The sequence below is a fragment of the Trachinotus anak genome, unplaced genomic scaffold (assembly GCF_046630095.1).
Source record: "Trachinotus anak isolate AG129_WGS33_773 ecotype Australia unplaced genomic scaffold, CSIRO_AGI_Tana_v1 ptg000001l, whole genome shotgun sequence".
NCBI lineage: Eukaryota > Metazoa > Chordata > Actinopteri > Carangiformes > Carangidae > Trachinotus > Trachinotus anak.
The window spans coordinates 3,070,660-3,088,043 of record NW_027273852.1 but is presented as its reverse complement, the minus strand read 5'-3'; the positions used below and the strand labels follow the sequence as shown (position 1 = coordinate 3,088,043).

The following is a 17,384-nucleotide window of genomic DNA, read 5'->3' as shown; positions in this document are numbered from 1 at the left end:
TAGGAGTGTGGCACCAGACGGCAGGGTAACTAACTGCTACTTGGTATCACAAGTAAATAACTTGATTTAACAGTCAGAGAAATATTTGACATTGTGTACTCATGATGACAAATAGCCAATGAGAGCCAGTAAGAGACACACATTCACACCCAGGCTTTTGTCTTTGAAATGTTACCTGCTACTTGCGGAGGAACTCTGTATATCTTATCATGTGCTATAAATTATGATGAGTATTCAATCAACTCTATTTGAAAGAGGAAAAATGTTGCCCCTGTGCAGTGGAATGAAGCCAGATGTTGGCAACCATGACATCCTGGCTCTGCTGTAGAATAAAGAATCAATACATCAGTCCACAGAGAGGAATGAGTAGCCGTGGGACAGGGTATTAAAGCAGCACTTCACAAACACCATACACAAAAAACAGCAAAAAGGCCAATTTATCATTATTTGGAAAACACCAATATAATTAGTCAATAGAGATACTTTTGTGACCGACCATTATGCAAATGTTATAATCTAATTGTTTTGGGGCCAGCTTCAAATGAATAATACATACAGTATATTGTAGTCAGAGAGGCTCAAACCAATATTCACTGAGAAAATGATCTCATTAGGAGTATAATACACAGTGTTGTATTTAATGCTGGCATTCTTTCATCAAGGAAATAAATACACAATTCTGGTAATGTCATTATTGGTGCAATAAGATTCTGATGTATTGGTTTGTCTGAACTGAATTCATTTTTATCATGTCACCATGTTGTCGTGTTGAATTCACACAGACTTGTTGCATTGCAAATCCATGCACGTCATGTGGTGTGTGCTAATGGCTCTGACAAATTCTGTGTAACAAATATTCAAACAGGCACCCCAACTCGATTCAATATTACCTTAGGATCCCCTGCAGGAAGATTTGTAGTGTTGATTAAAAGATGTTGCAGCTTTCATAATAAAAATACTTCCATTTGATTTGTATAGCTCAGACTGCTGAGGCCTCCTTACATTCATCTGTGCTTGAGAATGCATTGTTTGCACAGAATGAGGACTATGGAGTTTGTCCCCATCACTTACAATGAAATTGCTTTATGAAGGGATCTTTGTGGACAGGAGGAAGAATTACAGCAAACAATAACCATTTAAATGTACATATGGTCAGTATTGTTTGAAGAAAGAAATGATAATCTAACACATTATTTAGATTATCTTCAATAGAAAAATAATAACATTTTTTTACATGCCTAAAATTACCTAGGTTTACACTCAAAGTGTAAAGTGACTTTAACATGAGACACTGCTGTACACTTCCTGTCTTTTATCAACTTTCAATGTTGGTTTCTTCTAACAACGCAGAAATTATTTATCTTCTTTTTTGGCCACTTGGAGGTAGCCTAACAGATTTTAAACATTATATTATGATTATGTCATCTTATAAAACTGGCAAACATTTTTGCACATAGTTCCCAATATGCGTCCAGTAGACACAGCAACATTAGCATTAATTTAGAATTGTGTTTCTGGTCACTTGATGAACCTGAGCTGAGTTTTGCTGCACACCAACTCCAATACATTTACAAGTTAGTCACAAACTTTGTCTTTCTGACATTTGGTGTTAAAACACTGTTTAGTGCATCAAGGGAACTGCAAAGTGAAGAGATAACCATAGTCTTTGGGTTCATTACCATGAGCAACCTCTTCTACCAAGGATATTTTTTTTACCACAAACTATGATCACTGACCAAACCTAGAGCATGTAGTTAAATATTACCAGTAGCTGCCAATGGATGCGGCAAATGAGGAAAAAAGATGGATCATTTCCTAAAGGAATAATGAGTGACAGAACTCAATAGGTTCTCTTTATATTTTTCAAACAGTACTTCTACTGTAATAATTGTTAATGGAACTGTCTTGGTTTGGTTGTTTGATAGTTTTGTTATAACTAGAGTCAAGATTTGGCCACATCTGATGGAGGCAGCAGAGGGAGTATGCTTCAAATTTTATATGTGGATGACAGGGTGAAGTAACCACATGTCTTTCTAAAAAAATGGAGCCCTTATGTCCCTTGGCTTTGGATTCCTCCATTAAATTATAATATCTCTAGCAAAGAGCCATCACCTTTGCCTTTATTTATGTTTCACTGTATGTGACTATATATCTTTAATGAGGTCCATGGTTGGAGTATTGTACACACAGCAAGTGGGAGGACATGTATTTTTCTCTAAATACCCTCTGGCACTAACCCAGCTCCCTTGAAATAATCATTGGACTATGACCATGTTTATAGAGTGGCTAGAGGAGAGGGCATTAGCTCATTTCTTTCACTATCTATTAGAGTACCCATTATTCATTATCAATAAATAAATAAAGGCCAATGTCCCTGATTCATGCTCATTGAAAGTCAAGTCCTGGCTACTGTATAACTGTGAGATGAACAGCACTCATCATAGTGATGCCACAGGCTATTATTCTCATTGGGTGTCGTGGTAAATATGTGTCGCCATGTTTGCTCTGAGTTAAAGCTCATATCACTGTGATGCTTTGTTCTCTGCTGTAGCAGCAGGGAGATAATGTAGACTTTAGTGCTTTACTGTCACACTGGTTCCATGACAGCAAGCGTGTCAAGTTTATAAAATATGCTCTTTTCTTTGGTTCTTCAGGTGACAAGCTGGGATGCTGTCCTTTATAATATTCATACTAGCAGGGAATGCAAAAGGGAAAATGTGTCAGTGCAGCTTAACTGTTGAGATGGGGGCTGTGAGAGCAAAGACAAAGCAGTAATGTGCTCCTCCCAGTGCATCACTTCTGACATGGATGAGACATGGTGAGGGTGTAAGATTGTCACCAGGCAACGAAATTCATTCTCACACTAATGGTTTTGCCTAAGACAAATGCACAAACACACAGGAATGTGTCAAACTGCAGAAACAGGGGCAATGTAGTAAGTTCAGGATTGAATATGAGCAAATTATATGTTAAGCGCAAAGAGGATGATTTTTCTGTTGCATTTTGACAGAAGAGAAAGTCTTAATCACTGAGGCTTATAGAAAAAAAAAAAAAAAGTTCCCTCATGGGAATAAATGTTTCCAAGCACAAAGACACACACACTCACAATATTTGTTATGTCTGTTCTCAGCCTACTGAAACTACTGGTAAAACAGATGGCACAAGCCGTCGGAAGTGTACATAAGTTCTGTTGCAAATGTAGAGAGGGAGAGAAATACTAAATTAAAAGTCTTATTTCAAAGGCTTATGCCTTCTGCTGTTGCTGCTGCAAAAACACTAGATTACGATGCCAGCAAACAAAATACATGTGTGACAGGTTAAATATGTCGATAGCGAAGGACAGTGTGCCGTATTTGATCTCAAATAAAATCCAGATGTCAGACACAGGGCTGAGGAGCCCAACATGATATCCAATTAACTCTCGCTGCACTAACACTAAACACATTAAATGTTGTCGAGTGTGCTAACAACATAACCAGTGAGCGTTCTCAACTTCAGCACATCATCGTTACAGAAGACAGCAGTATGAAAGCTGAATCATGCGGATATAATAGTCTCCTGAACATTCAAAGAGTCGAGCACTGTCAGTAAATAATCCTCACAATATGCAGAAGTGGTGCTTGAACACAAACATGTGGCTTTTGTAATAATAGCATGTTTGGGCATTTTTTTTGATGAGTCAACAGAAGGGTTACAACTCGGCAGGGAGGGAGAGATGGAGAGAAAGGAAAATAAATGTTACATAATGCAAAAGGCCCTGTCCTTCAGCTCAATAACAAGGTGCTACGCTACATTACCCCCTAAACCTCCATCCTACTGGTGCCAATTCTCACGGGAACTAGACACATTTGCAATACATTTATTTCAATATGGCACTTGCCAGATAAAATACCCTGCAGGATGTTGATAGGCAGCCCAGAATACACTGACTATTACTGCAGCTTCATCACAGACAGACAGACCAAATATTCTCTGCACTTCTAAGCAGTGTTTCTACAGGAGCTTTGCGAACTACTTCCAAATGTTTGAATGGCAATGTGAGTTTAACATCTAAAAAATGTTTGTAACTATCAGAATCAAATTTAATGGTTGGGTATGGTTAGAGGAACCTAGTTGTGACTGTCAAAGGCTCTCACTATACCTTCACGGAGCCAAAGCAACATACAAACATAAAGCTGTAATTACCAACCCTATAATCAGACAAGAACTTAAATTCTGAAAAACCCCAAATCAACATTTTTTAAAAAAATCATGATTTCTTCAACAACTGTGCTTAACAATGGTTTGGTTAGGGTTATGGAAAGACCATGATTATTTCAAATAGGGCTGGGTTTTTAACTCAATTACCATTAATGAACGATTACTTTGGAGCTTATCTGTCTCTCTCTTTTTTTGAGCCATGCGCTCTTCATATTTGGCAATGTGATTGTGTTTCAAGTGGTTAAACAAACTGATGGTGTTACCTCTGGTTGCTGAAATTATTATTTTTTTTTGTAGTGTCTTTGTAGGTAGAGGAAGGTAAGCTGCTCGGGTTGAGAGTCAGTGTTTGTGCTCGTATCATCCATATCTCCCGCCTCGCTTTGATTGGACACAGACTAACAATAGTTGGATGGGGTGGAGACACATGACTGAACACAAGGAATTTTTTTTTTTTTTTTAAGGGACAGTTGATAAATGCATTGGGGAAAGTACTGACCAAATTAACCCATGAGCAAGATTCAGTCGGTGAGAGGTTCTCAATGTCGGTTTTGATACTTTTTGCCCAGCCCTTCAAATAAACTGAGGTTAAGCTACGGTAAAGACTAGGTACCTAAAAGACTTTAACGTTATTACAGACTCCATTCACTTGCATTGCATTAATGTCTGAGGTGGCAAAGACATCCAACATTTACTGTCTACCTTGCTAAATATTTAGTATATTGCTTCTTTCACTGGCAGTGAACATATACTTACAGCATACACAAGCAAAAACTGACTTCATAAACAGTTTTATCATGTTGAAAATATTACGTGTTTGCCAGTCAGCCAAACATCACTGTGCAGGTCAAAAGCTACTGGCAACTTTTAAGATGGAATGTTTTCTTGAGCATTACTCAATGCATGATTAACGTTTAGAAATGAATAAATACACACTAAATGTCCATATGACAACTTTAAGCATTTCATTTGTTTTTATTAGCTTGTCTTTATAACATATGCCTTTGTGATGATTGGATCTTCAGGCCTTTCAAAATGCATGTAAAGCCTGCATACAACAATGGTTTTATCAAGCTCCTTCTTGCCCTCGAGGTTATACAATCCAAAATGTTCCACAACGCTTGCCTTCAATGAAGACTGGGCAGGTTAAATTACTTTTTCCTTTACGTTTTCCGCCACTTACACTGCACTTTCTTACTGCTCATGTCAAGTATCTGGGCAGAAACCGACACGGCAACATCTGTAGGACTCATGAATTAAACTCACGTCAGGAAAAAATGTAAAACCAATGTTGTTACAAGGCTGAAAAAAACATGAATCGATTTTTTGACAAATTTGAATAGATTTTGAATTGGTAGAGACAGTGATTCTAATGTGAATCAGTTCTCTGCACACTTTTAGTCTCCATAAGCCTCAAAGAAAAGTATCTGCCTTTAGCTTTAGTTTGGTTCTGGACAAGTAGAGCTCAGAGTCTGTGGAACAGAAAACCAAAAGAATTATAGTTTAAAGATACTAAAACACTCGGTAGAGTGGAAATCAACCACATGGGGAATAAGATGGAATTCTGGCACCGCTATAAACTAACAAGATCTACAGAAGTGTCAAAATAGAAAACGTATTGGGAGCAAATAAAGACATGTTTGGTTTTAAAACAATTCGATGACAGAACTTCTCAGTGGAGATACATAAAAGATGTATTAAAGACGCCAGGATGTTATAACTATTTAAGTGGCATGTACAATAACTAAGTAATGAAATACTCAGTAGTGTACCCACTGTATATAATAAACATGCTGCACCCTGCCCTGCATCATGGAAGAGATTTTCTCTCTCTTCTCTCTTTATCACACTGCTTGCTTTTAAGCTCTGTAGGATACCAGTGAACTCAGTATAGAGAATCTGAGGATTTTAGAGGAAAGCGGTTGAAGGGGAACAAATGGAAGAACCCCTGAGAGAGTTGTCTTTGCACAGTTCTCCTCCCCTGCGCCTCCAGGACACTGAGATCAACATCATTTTTGACTGGGTCAAGCCAAGCTACAGCCATGAAACACAGCTTCAGTGGCCATGTTTTTGAAGTCAGTCACTGACCCTTTTTATTGTCTTTTCCTCTGGGAGTGACAATTCAATCAGAGGATTCACTGGTCTCCATGTCCACCAGATTCACAAAGCGTCTCATGGCAGCACTACTGAGACGAGCCACGAAGTCCATAATATCCCGTCCCAAAGGATTCATGAAGGATTTAACTTCTAAGACACTGTATGCAAGCGTGTAGCATCAACAAATAGGGAGGGCTACATGCTGACAGCCATTAGAACTGCAAGTTTTTATTAAATTCTACTAGAAGAGATATTTACAGAAACTAAATTATGACAGCCCTACTTTATCCGAAACGCACAGCAAACAGCAGATGTGCATTCCCACTGACAGTCTTGACATTTAGACTTCCTTATAAGTATAATACACAAATTAAGAATATGAGTATCATGCTCTGGGCAAATTTTCAATCTTTCCACTTTAACTGTCACCACACAAGATGCTGTGACTGCAAAGGTGTGACTCTTTATTGCACAGCAATTGGATATTTGCTAAACAATTGGAGCGTTGCCATTTTGCTGGGTTTTCTTGAGCCATTTATGGAGACAGACTGTTTTTTCCAGCTCCCTGTATAACTGTCATAAGCTGTCCTGTCCCACGGGACCCGTAGCTGAGCGGATAAACCGGTGCCTCCTTCTACTCTCAAGATATTGCAGTCCAAGGCCACCTTCCATTCCCTTCTCCCCACAGGCTCTGAAGATGCAGTGATTACATCTCCCTGACCGAGCCAGAGCTGGGTAGAGAGAGGCCATCAGTGGCACCAACATTTTTATATTTCTAGATGACAGTGTGTAATGTATTACCTTGCCTTTTTCTTAAGAGAATAAATTCATCCGTATAATGCCCAAAATATTCACAGTCAAATTAAAGTACTGATTGCTTCACACCATGCTGAATTTTTTTTGTATTTTTAATCCTCTATGGCTGTGCTCGGTGCATATCATCATATAGAAAGGATCTCTTTTTCACAGGTTATTTTAGCCTTAGCTACCATTTAAAAAGGCAGAATATATTCCAATCCCGTCTTCTGTTTGCAGGGCAAAGCTGATCTAATTCCTCTTTCTATCAATACATAATCCATGATAATGAGCTGTGCCAGATTTCATAGATGAATATGCAAGGTCGACAATCTGCAGGCATTGTAAATAAAGCAGCGCCAACATTAATTGAAGTGATAATTAACGGCCTTCTGGAGATTATTCGACTTGGCCCACAGCGGGCGTGCAGAGGTTATATTATATCTATTATGTTTAAAACATCTTCCACAGAGAGAGAGTGAAAGATCATAGCCGACAGAGAAACCAATCACAGAGGATATCAGAAATCTGTTGCAAACACCAAATGTGCCCCCAGAGTACGCAAAATTTTTACAGAAAATGTATATTTTTTATTTATGTATGTATTTATTTATTTATTTTGCTAATGTGTTGCTCTACCAAGCCAGCCAGTCTAGGGTGTTTAAGGGGTCTTGACATTGGGGGACTTTTGGAAGACAGATTCAAAAACAATGGTCAGCCCACTGGTTGATAACCCACTGATGCAGTGCAGATTTAGATATCCCGACTTTCAGTCCTCAGTGTGGATCAAACTCCAAAACACACTTAATTCTACATTTCCCTTTATTGGGTAACTGGATATATGATTATTGTTTTCAAATGTAAAAAAGCTCTCTCCAGAAACACAGAATAAATTATTCAGCTGTTTTCTGGAGGCTGAGCAGAACTCCTCATGATGAAGAAACCTCAAAAAAAAAACACTTACTCCTCTAAACATTCTGAGACAGTTTTTTCACTGAAAATGTGACATGTGTCAGGCATTCAATAAGAGAAGCACAAGATATTAAAGGCAGAGAGATATACGCAGCGATGAGCAAAACCTACAACTTCCTTTATCAACAAATCATCTGAGGGAAAAGATGCAACAGTGCTCAGCACGATATCTGCTTTTGCATTTGCAGTCTTGAGGAAGAGTATCTATCTCACATCTTCTATACCACCCCACTCCTACCTAAGGGCACAAGGTTGTGTTGCTATATAATGTAATATAATTTTAATATAAGCAGTGAGGCCTCCTATTTTCTGCAACAAGCATTTCAACCCACAAGTAGCCTACTTGATAAATGACCTGTTGGGGATTAATAATTACTCCATGCCGTGGTCAATTTATGCGCAGATGTCACTGCCAAAACCATAAAGTCCTAATTATACCCAATGACTCACATTGATGAGGAACCTGGACTGAATGTTAATAGTTTGGTTTTGTTGCCATTTTTTCCCTCTCATAATTTACTTAAGCTAATTTAGCTCATAGCATGCAAAGCTGCTGCTCTGTTTATCCATTAAAGGAATTCTATTATTCTATGTTCCATAAGTATGTAAATAATAATGCCAAAGAGCATGCATGCTACAACCAACCCTGATGTGAGGGGCAAATGAAGGTCTTCATGATGGCAGTCAAACATGCTAACCAGATTCTTCAAAGAATAATACAGCATTTCCACTTGTTCCCCAAAACTTTGTTGTTCCCCATCACACTTTCAGCCAAACTGGTGTTTTGCCATATTCTAAAATGATTAGTCATTTTTGTGCTATCCTGCCCTTTAAAGTTATGTAGTAGTCAAGAGTCATCTTGGATAAATACGTCTTTAAAGTGAAGAACAAGACACTATGGCAACATTAAAAGAGCATGTAATGAGATTTAAAATATGAGAATATTTAGAAAATAATAGATTGACATCTAAATATTGGAGGTACTTAGAAGCTTTTACATGTTTTAATAGCTATAGTTAATAGTTCTAATACATGTTGACTTCATTTTATGCCATTTTTATTAAATAAAGCATCACTGAGATGCATCATACTGACAATGTCATTGACAAAGTTGGTAAATCTTAACTATAATCAATGAGAATTTCATGCATTTTATAATAACTACAATGAATAATTCTACAATATAAATAGCCTATATTTATCTCTAGGTCATACTGTTGGTGACTGGCCTATCACAGTTTTAGCTGCTCAATATAAAATAAGTTTCAAATTGCTGGATCACAGGAGGTGAAGCCCATTTTACTGCACTGAAAAAACACATGCCATTCGTGGCAATAAGATGGAGAAGATAAGAAAAATTGATCAAATCTATTCATGCTACTGTGCTATGTAACATCTGTGACTGCCAATTAGCTTTTTCAACAATTAGATTTGTTCAACAAATAGATATTACAAAACAACGCAGCAGTGAACACTGGGTTTACATGTCTGTGAGGTCCTTGGTTTTCTACTACAATCTACAGGTAGCAGAAATAAAAACAGGGCAACAATAATAGTATTTCAGGTGATAATGTTTGCCGATTTAAAAACTAAATGTTCCCACAGAAGTTAACTCTGTCTGCTCAATATTGTGCAGTGTCTGGAGAGGCCTTTACCAATACACACAGGGTAAGAGGTGATGTACACTCTAGACAGGTCACCATTTTATCCCAGGACTGCAAACAATTCACACTCACACAAACCTATTTACAGCTGAACGTTTCAAACCATTCCTGCGGCACCATCCAGCTGTCCACCTGGATGCTACGTTCCAACACTCAGTCACTTTCACTGAAGTATCCTTACACACACCGTTTTGTTTGTAGCCTGCTTTCAAGGCATCTCCAGCAAGATGTAAGTACGTTTCATGTCTTCAGAATGACCACAGCAGCTGTTCTCTTTGACAGAGGGATCCACAGACTTCTAACACCTTTAAGCCTAGAGGGGGGAGCGTTTGATAGTAACAAGGTAACTTTCTGGTGAAATATCACTTAATACGTGTTAACACAGGTCCTTTAACTATAAAGGTGAGACTCGCTGGCAAATGAGACACTGAGGCAGAATTCCACATGACAGTGTTGTATTAGTGAGGAATGGATGGAATGGGTGACTTACAAGTTTGATCAGTTTCATCCGAGTCGTCGGGGCAGTCGGGCTCACCATCACAGAGCCAAGCCTCGGGAATGCAGGTTTTCTGGTCGTGACAGTGAAACTCCCCTATGTCACACAGGATGGCTTCTGGATGGAATGAGAAAAGGTTGGAGAAGGAGATAGAAAAGATGCAGCATGAGGTGATGGTACTGAGCAGGTGGGTCACATGTTTCCCTAGAGAACATGTACTGGATGTAAACTTGAATGTGGGTGTGGGAGGAGAGGAAGTGGCTGTACTTGGACTTTCTTTAGAACCACATGCAGGAAATGGTGAAAAGACACTGACAAAATCAAATTTATCATTATATCATCTGCAATGGTAGCATGTAGCTGAATGAGACAAAGTATTTCCAGGAGCACTGCAGCTGACAATTAATACTGTATGTCCTTTTGTCAGTGGTATGTGTCTTGAAAAACCACAATTCTTTGTCAGAGCGGGAGGCCATACATCTTTTCCAGAAGATTAAAATTGTACCAAAAGAGGCAGACACAGATGCTGCCCAGGCATTGTGATTTTGACAGCTACTCTCCTCTAACAAAGACATGATGTCCTCTGCGCCTTGGCAAACTATTACAAAACAGTTTGGCAAGTTTGTTCTTATCTTTTTGCCTCCTTGGTGTGTGCTTTCATTTGAGGGTGTAATGGGGGGAGTTCAGTAAAAGCCCAGCCAACTAAAAAGTCATCATAGCCTTTCAATATAGCAAGCATCCGTCAAAGTGTTGACATGTTTCCTGCCGGTAGCTGTCAGAGACTCAGCTCGATCATTCAGCAGAATGACATAAGCTTTTGCTAAAGCTTTGACACCTAAAAGTGACCTGCTGCTACTTCCCCTCAGCGTCAAGCAAAAACGGTAATTTGTCTCTAAGCTTAACCCACAGACAATCAGACAGGCTCTAACTCCCCCTCCCACTCGCTTTCTTTATCTCCATTTTTTTTTCCTCCAGTGTGTTCCTAACCCATTAGTGATGGGAGTGGAGCAAGTGGGGGATCAGGTCTGCAGCATTTGAACAGTGGGAGTGATAATTCAACGCACCACTGCTCTCTGCCCTGGCACCCTCCAGCAAATTCACTACCCAGGGACAAATCTGAAAAGGTCAAACATCTCATCCATTCTACCTCTTCTATTCCCACTGATGCAATATATCTGAAATCTTACAATTTAAATCAAGGTCTCTTTTGAAATATTCAAAGACTTTTTTTCAGGTTCTAAGGGGGGGGGGGGGGGGGGGGGGGAATCACACATTTAAAAAAGAAAAAAATTAAGTCAAATTCATGTCTTGCTGATTGAAAAAAAAAAACTATATCAAGGTACAAGAGGAATTGGTCTATGATCATTATTTTTGTGGAACAGTTGAATTAAAAATTTATTTTGCCAAATATTTATCAAAAAATTGCTTCTCAATTCACAATAACGAACAATATTTTTGTATTAACAAAAGATTCTTGGCTGCAGTCAAATGTGCTTCTTTTAACCATCACAAAACAACACTATTTTGTGATCTTCAGCAAAACATGGTGTCAATCTCAATGCATACTAATCACCACATGCAGTAAATATTCAACACCAGACTTAATATGATGAACTGTGCATGATTTGATAGTTCAGCAGTAAAAACACAATGAGGGTGACATTAACTACCGCCCAGATCCAACTATTCTTTTTTTTTTTTTTTTTTTAAGATATTTTTTTGGGCATTTTTTTGCCTTTATTGACAGGACAGTAGAGAGTGACAGGAAAGGGGCGGGGGGGGGTGACATGCAGGAAAGAGTCGGGAGTCGAACTGGTGCTCACCTGCTGAGAGCATCTGCTCATGTGGTACGCGCCCTAACCACTCCGCCATCGGGCTGCCAGATCCAACTATTCTATATTTTAATTTTTTTGTCAAAATACTGCACTTTTTTTAAACACACGTGAACTGTGTATGAGCCGTGTGTTCTCACTACATTATTTACATTTCTCCTCAAAGAAATAACAGAGCATCAGTAAGCCCATGCTGGGCTTGAGGTTGGCAGAGGCAACTTGCTGAAGTCTCTAAAGGGATGTCTCTTAAGCCTTTAAAGCTGAATTGATTACCATTGAGAAGCAGAGAGTTGGTGACAGAAGGGCTATTTCCTCAGCTAGCGATGGAAGCCATGAAAGAAACTGCCCCTGGATCTCAGAGCAGCCCAGTTACCTATTGATGTTCTACCTCCTCTCACCTTGAAAGCTAAGAAGCCAAATATGAGTCAAGCATATGACCTCTTATGTCAATTAATCTTCCCTGTCTCCAAACAGCCTCACCTTGACACAGGCTCAACTAACCCTAACTGCAGCCAACGGGGGCACAATAATGGAACAAACGCTCATCTGAAGAAAAGTAAACAACATCCTATTGATCTTTTGTCCCTCTTCCATATATTACTGTATTTGCATGAAAAAGGTGCCAAAAGGTAAAGTATTACACAGCATTATGTATTTTGCAAGCAATTACAATACAAACATCAAATGAGTGGTGATGACAGGAATAGCAAATAAAAAAGCAGCATCAACCTTCACTGAGTGGAAAAATAACCCCAAACTGGTGCCATTATCATAACAGTGGGAAACACACAGTGGCACTCAGCCGGGCACGTTATCATGAGTTTCATGAGGCCACCACTGGCACAACATTGTGGCTCATTAAAGCCATTGAGCCTTTGAAATGTGTCAGATTTTCAGAGGAACAAAGAGTTATTTGGAGGCAGGCAGACAGAGAAGATAGTTTGCAAACCTGCTGAAGGAAAAGCACCCAGCTGTCTGTGCAGCATGTATTTTGATGAAGTTTTTTTTGTTGACCAGTAAACTGCAACATGAACACTCAGACAGCAAAACAAATTTCTTCATCCCGCATTTCGTTATATATAGCATCCACTACCCTATTTGCTCAGTCCTATTAAATTCTGAATTACATGAGAGCTTAGGTCTTCATTTATCTCTCTAAACAATATTATATTCCAATGACATGAGCTGCAAAGCACTAAGGCATTACAATCCCCTGAATTGCATCAGACACACAGTTCACAATATGGTACAGTGGATAAGTCATAAGCCACAGGCCTATTCAAACAAAACCTGCGTTATAAAAGCAGCAGTGCAGTACACAGCTCAAAGTGGCGAATTAAACATCAGCTATGTTGTACAGCTGAAAAACGCAGATCTGAGAATATTTTCTATCTTACAGTTGCAGGGTGGGAAAGAGCTGCTTCTCAAAGAGACTTTCCAGCTCATTCAACTTGCTCAGCTTTACATAGAAAGCTGTGTGTGAACTTGACAGGGCGGTGACAGACCATTAGACCTATTTTGCATTCAGGAAGCTCAAGGTCACTCAACAACCAGTGTTGGAGAAAAGAGAATATTGAAAGTTAAATATCTGCAATGTGCAAGCACCAAAAATACCTACTACTACTACTACTACTACACCAAACAGACAGCTTTTTATATATACATAAAATTAGGGTGATATTGATCTTATCTTCTAACTCTTGGCAAGAAGGAAATAAACGTATTTCCCAAAATGCAGAGACAGACAGAAATACTGTATCTCTGTGGGATTGGAGTTTATTAGAATTTAGTAGTTTATTAATTAATTTAACTCTTGTAAAGGAAAAAAAAAAAAGATTAAGTCTCAAAACTATTATGTTTTTTTACAAATAAAAAAAAAAGTTTCTTATACATTTATAAACTTAAATTTATCATTCTGAAATGTTTACAGGTTTACAAAGATTGATTTACTGCTCCAGACTTTGGAATTATTTGTTAACATCCATCACTTTACAAGCTCAAAATCTTTTTGACCCTAATCTGAGCCTATACGATAGTAGAATGCCACAAGTTCACACTTTTTTTCTTTTAGGTCTTTTTTTAAATATATTTTGGGAAATTAGGAAAGTGACTGCGTGTCTGTGCACATGAACAGACACACACACACACACAAAAAAAAAAAAAAAAATTAAAATTAAAAAAACTCACATACATGGACACAGATTTGTGATTTTGTCACACTGTTAGAGCAGACTGAGTGTTCTGGCCAGTTCGAGGTCATATGCATTATGGATGAGCATGGGGCTATGAGCCAAACTAAGCAGGTTATTAAGTATAACAACAGTATAATGCGGGCTCTCCCTTAATCTTCATATCTTTAATCTGCCAAAAGATGCAACATAGTGTGATGCATCTCAATGATGCCTCACCTGCATAATGAGTCTTTATTACAAGCGTATCTCTAGAAGTGACATACGCCATGTGGTATTTAGACTTAAATGCCATCCACGTCAAGTCTGATCAGAATATGGAGAGTAAAGAGAGTACTGTGGCTCTGCTGACTGATGAATGATTTCAGAATGTCACAGCACTTCTGGACACATGCCCACAATTATATGTGCACGTCAGTTCTGCAGCGCTTGTCCTTCTCTTCCCTCTAGATAACAGGAAAACTGTTTTAAAAGGAATTCTTAGAAATCATTAAGCCATCTTAGAATAGGGAGCTGTGTTAGAGAAAAGGAGAGAAAGAAAATAATGATGTACTAAGAAAGAAGAGTAATTGTATTTACAGAATCTGAGGTATAACTGGCTTCAGGAAACATACCAGCTCGTACCGGAGGCCAACCCCATGGCAACGCTAAGCAACTCTGCATTCTAGCCATGTAATGGGTAAGAAATCAATGTTGTAGGACTTTGGGGCTTTCATTAGATACTGCCTGACCTTCACCAGAGTGAGGTCACTTTTATTTTCTCTACAACAGCAGGGGCATGTCAACAAATTATTGAAAGCAAGCGCCATATGAAAAGTTTCAGAAGACAATCATAGAATGGCCTCCTGCTCCCTGGCATAAATCCCTACACCAGTAAACAATGAATGATTCATAAGACCAATCTTAAGCTGCATGCTGTTTACTGCCCTTTTACTCCACATGCAAGGGAATACCTTACAGCACACTACATTTACAGAAAGAAACGGCTATATTACTAGGATTATTTAAACATTTTACGAGTGACTTTTATGTCAACCAAGATGTGACTATGAAGTTATTATACTTTGTAAATAACCTAAAAAGCATGATTACTGTTCATGTTGTCCTGTTTATTCAAACCATAGAAGGTTTTATATTCCTAATGGACATCGTTGAGATTTTCATCTTCAAGTTTGCAAAAGTCAACAAAAGTCAGTCAATATTACTTATTTCATATTGTTTGATGCCGGTTTCTCTGCCACTGGATCCTCATCTCATTCTCCCATGTCACCTCACCTCATCTCATTACTCCAAAACTCATTACTGACAACAACTATAAATAAAGCTCATTTTCCTCTTTAATCCAGGACCTACTGGTTTTCTGTTGTACTGGATGAGCTAACTGGAAGAATCGGTTCTTTTGGGTTTGAAGTTCTCATTGGTTTATTATAAGTTGGGACAAATGTAATATTTGCACATGGATGAAAGCCTCCTCATATACTTAAGTTATGTAGCTCCAACTCGAGTGCAGCTGCTCAATAAATACATACATGAGCAATTCCAAAATGTGTCATATCAAAGCAAATTTTGTCAAAACAGAACTGCACCACAGTTGCAGCAATATTTTCCTTATAACTGTCCTTTTGATGCTTCTTTCACCTCATTAATCAAAACCACCTTACACTGCCAGGTGCTATTCACTCTGTTGTTCTTCAGAGTATCATGTCAGTACTTTTGCTTGACAGCATTATACTTGGTTTGCTAGTTGGAACAGTATACCCAAATGTACAATCATATGTACAGCATCTACAGTATAAATCTGAAATAAAAAATGAACATAGCAGATATGTCTCCCTTTTTGTTCACTGTATGGAAACAGGAAACAATAGATATGAATGATTTTACTGTCTCTCATTATCAAATAAGTTCTGATATTTCTGATACCAGTCAAGATATCCGAGATGAAAAAAAATCCTAGCTGTGTCTGTAAATACATCTAGCTGTTTGACATGAACATGTTTTTGTTGTTAGCAGTATGTGTTTAAAGTACATAAAGACCACCTGAATAGTCAACATGAGCATTAACATATCTACTACAACAAGATGCATATTTCAAATGAAAAAAGTAAATAAATACAGTTAGTTTACCAAATATGACTATACCCCAAAGCAAGAAATACAAGTTAAATTAAATTTAAAAAAAATAAAATCAATTTACTCTGGAGATAGAAATCTGCACAAGAAAAAAAAACATTTGCAAATGTAATGAATAGAAAATAGTTATTAGTTGACAGAAAATAGACCAAAAAGAATCAAAAAGAGACCAAAAAGAATACAACAAAAAGATTTAAACCTTGCTAAATATGTCTGATGTCATGATGTGATGTAAAATTCTTCAGTGTGCTTATTAAAGATTTTGGGAGCCCTCTGCAGCCCTTATGATAATTGTTTTAGTTTCAGCAAATACCATCATAAACCTGCATCATGGGGCCAAAGTGTTCATATCACACCACAAATTAATGTGGGCAAACAGGACGAAGCAATGGCATCTCAATGTATGCAAATAATATACAGTGTGATTGAGGCTGATATAACCATTAAGAGTAATTGTTATGTATACGTCTCTAAGAAATCATTCAACACATTTTTAAGGGCTCTGAACTGTTCTCTCCAGCCTGAATATAGCCTACGTGTGTGCATTTCATTTGCATGAGAATGTGTCATTATAATGCCATTAATAGAAAAGTACACCCCCGCCACCTCCCCACCCCACCCCCCCAAAGCCTCCCCTCGCCTGGCCTCCTTTCCATGCTCCATCCAAGGTCACCTAATCACTATGTTCCTTCAAAGACCTCTATCTTAACCAGCAGCAGTCTGAGGGATTTATGTCTCACTCCATGTCATGATTACCAATCAGGTGGAGTAATAGCTGCTTAAGCAGACAGGGTTTTTGTCATCACCGAGGGGTGAAGTGCCAGTCAAGGTTTCCACTGCATTTGTGCGATGCCGGCTGATACTCTGTGGGGTATGTCAGTGCCTTGGGTGTAGCCTCCAGATTAAACTGCATTATCAGAGTGGAGTGAGAGCTGTTACAGTGAGGGATCACATCCAAACTGGCCACCTCTGTACCACTGCAGACACCAAGCCAGCTGTCCATTATCGA

The 17,384-nt window shown here is 38.4% G+C and overlaps 1 protein-coding gene across 11 annotated transcripts in view; it reads right to left on the bottom strand.

Annotated features, from left to right (window-relative positions):
- The window catches only part of lrp1bb (low density lipoprotein receptor-related protein 1Bb), a 247,003-nt gene that overhangs the window by 167,084 nt on the left and 62,535 nt on the right, over positions 1 to 17,384 (bottom strand). For 8 of the 11 annotated variants that reach the window (XM_071493395.1, XM_071493738.1, XM_071493827.1 and 5 more), the window contains exon 2: positions 10,216 to 10,338. In XM_071493395.1, coding sequence (XP_071349496.1) covers positions 10,216 to 10,338 — 123 coding nt within the window. Of the gene's footprint in view, positions 1 to 9,912; positions 10,039 to 10,215; positions 10,339 to 17,384 lie in introns of all 11 variants that reach the window. The other 3 variants (XM_071494005.1, XM_071493916.1, XM_071494091.1) reach the window with 1 other exon arrangement.